This window comes from Pseudovirgaria hyperparasitica (assembly GCF_010093815.1).
Source record: "Pseudovirgaria hyperparasitica strain CBS 121739 unplaced genomic scaffold EJ05scaffold_52, whole genome shotgun sequence".
Lineage (NCBI taxonomy): Eukaryota > Fungi > Ascomycota > Dothideomycetes > Acrospermales > Acrospermaceae > Pseudovirgaria > Pseudovirgaria hyperparasitica.
The window spans coordinates 14,109-16,721 of NW_022985600.1; the positions used below are offsets into that span (position 1 = coordinate 14,109).

At 50.6% G+C, this 2,613-nt stretch overlaps 1 protein-coding gene across 1 annotated transcript; it reads left to right on the plus strand.

The window, feature by feature from the left end:
* Nucleotides 1-1,705, plus strand: EJ05DRAFT_526831 (uncharacterized protein; the record flags this gene model as incomplete). Its single annotated transcript, XM_033748880.1, has 1 exon — nucleotides 1-1,705. Exon 1 carries the CDS (start codon nucleotides 11-13, stop codon nucleotides 1,703-1,705), a length of 1,695 nt encoding a protein of 564 aa, XP_033594938.1. The 5' UTR covers nucleotides 1-10.
* Between the last annotated feature and the right edge of the window lie 908 nt (nucleotides 1,706-2,613).

Below are 2,613 nucleotides of genomic sequence, written 5' to 3' on the forward strand. Positions count from 1 at the left end.
CACAGCAGTCATGAGCACCAGTATGAACACCAGCAAGGAGCATTCCACCGACACGGCTTCAACGCTGCTGCAGGCCTCGCAGCCTCCACTTGATACTCAAGAACACAAACCCAAGGCGCAGGCTGCTGAGTCTGGCAGCGATCTCCTCATCCCTGATAAGAACATCGAGCCACGTCAGCAGCGGACCCCGTCTCTAACACCAGAACCAGCGTCAAGACCCAGCGAAGAGCAAAGCAATATCTCAACGAGCACAGCGCCGCCGCCGCTGCAGGCTCTGCAGCCTCCACTTGACACGCACAATGACCAACTCAGGGCGCGCGGTGCTGAGTCTGACAGTCCTCTTTTCGTCACTGATAGTGAGACAAAGCCACGCCAGCAGCTAGCCACGTCTCAGGCGCCCGAACCATCGTCAGGACCCAGCAAGTCGGATGAGACCATTAGCCAACCTGTAGCACCGATGACTCAAGCATCGCAGGCTTCTCATAAGAGTGCTAACTTGAAAGTTGATGACAGCATAAAAAGAAAGCGCATGAAAAAGGCCGAGCGCAGGCGCAAGCTGGCCGCAAGGACCTCGGACGACCTTGAAGATGGAGAGGCAATGGAAGTTGATGTGGATCTCCCACCAGTCCCCGAGTCCAGCGAGCATCGGGAACATTATAGAAGCATGCATACCCAGGCTTATGGATATGTCCTTGCATTCGTGCGGGATGAAGAAGCGGGCGCAAGATTGCAGATTGACAAAATCAACCAAGATATTCTCGACTACAACAACAGAGCACAGCTACCCAAAGAGCACCTGACCGATGGAATCATCGGCCACGAGGATCTAAAACACGTCATCGACGATATCCTTACAGCGCGTGCTAAAGTTGACGAAGACCCAGACGACCAGACGAGAGTGGAGGCCCTCGGCGCAGCCACTGCGACGCTCGATAAACTCAGCAAAGACCGTGCCTATCCAGAAAGCTGGACAGAACTCCTCCGGGAGTGTGGCGGAAAGGGCGGCAAAGACACTGCGCAGGCCGCTGTGGCTGATCCACTGACTAAGCTGTGGACATGGGCGACAGGCACTTCGAAGGATGGGAAACGTATCATGGCATGGCGCCCTTGTGGCAGCGGCACCCGCTGCGTGGTCGAGGAAACAGCCGGCTGCCCCGTCTGGACCATCAAGTCCGGGTCTGAGGTTGGCCTTCGCCAAGTCGAACAGTACAAACAGGTTCCCAGAACACTACAGCTTGCCGGAACCGGGGTAGAAAAGCGTAAATGGTCGTACAAAGACCGCGGAAAGTATGAGAGCCTACTCGCGGTGACAAGTCCCGAATACAAGACGCATAACGGTACAAATAGTCCCAGGACTCCAGAGACACACTGCTGGATTATATGGAGCAACGAACTGCACCATCTGACTAGATCAGATCTGTGTAGGGTGCTGGGGAAGGAAAGTGCGAACAACGACATTAACACTCTGTGCAAGAAACATGGAAAGCCGACGCTGCACGAGATTCAGCCACAGACATCTCTCCGCCCTGGGGTTGACTCGTCCCAGCTCAAGGTTGCAAAACCAGATTCGAGATCGATCGAAGATAGGTTCCTTAGGTTGGAACAGAAGATACAAGAGCAGCATTCAAGGTTTGATCAGTCCTTTTTGAGTACCAAGGACGAGATATCTAAATTTATTAGTTCGCTAGAGGATACATCAGGCTGAAACATCCTTAGAGCACGGTTTTTGAATAGATCTATCCTCTTACTCATAGTTCCCATAGAGAGAATGGCCACAGTTAAAGGCTTGAAGCACTTTATTATCAGACACTTCAAATGCTAAAATGGAGAAGCAGCTTAACCAGACAGAGGAAATTATTTGTAAAGCGTGATGCTTTCATGCTGAGTCCAAGCGGTGTACCCACGAAATGGATCGAATATTACTAAAAGATTAACTAAAAGATAATCCCTTTTACGGAATTAAACTTGTAGTATAGAAAACATACCTTAAAGTATCCAAACTAATATGCTGAGCCATGAGCGTACTGAGTCGGTATCACTGATTCGAGATCCATGCCCTTACTGAGCCATGCCCTTACTGAGCCATGCCCTTACATAGCCATGCCCTTACATAGCCATGCCCTTACTGAGCCATGATCTTACCCAGGCGTTTACTAAAAATAGCCAACGAAGCAGTCTCTATCCAGCCTGATCAGTCTATGTCGAATCTTCGCTTTCGTCAAGATATTTCAGAGCGAACTCGGCGGCTTCATGCTCAGCTTGTTTTACCAGATCTCTGTAACGCGGGGCTTCTGTGCCATGGGTTGCGTTCTTGATCGGCCACGAGTTACGTGAGAGCGGCAGATCTCCAGGTTCCTGCAAAGTTTGTGGCTGCGGCGCAGCAACAGACCGATGGCTTACGATTAGAGCTGCTAGTTTCTAACACACGACTTGAATTTCTTTCACTTTTCACTTTTCACTCCTCAACTTTTGTTCCTAGTGAAAGAACCTCTCATCTTTGCAGCTATCACACTACTACACTACGACTCCTTTCACCCGCGCCTGAGACTTTTAAAGACATATATTTGCTAGAGCTGGGGAAGACTCCGCTAGCTCACTCTTTCTGCAAACGTG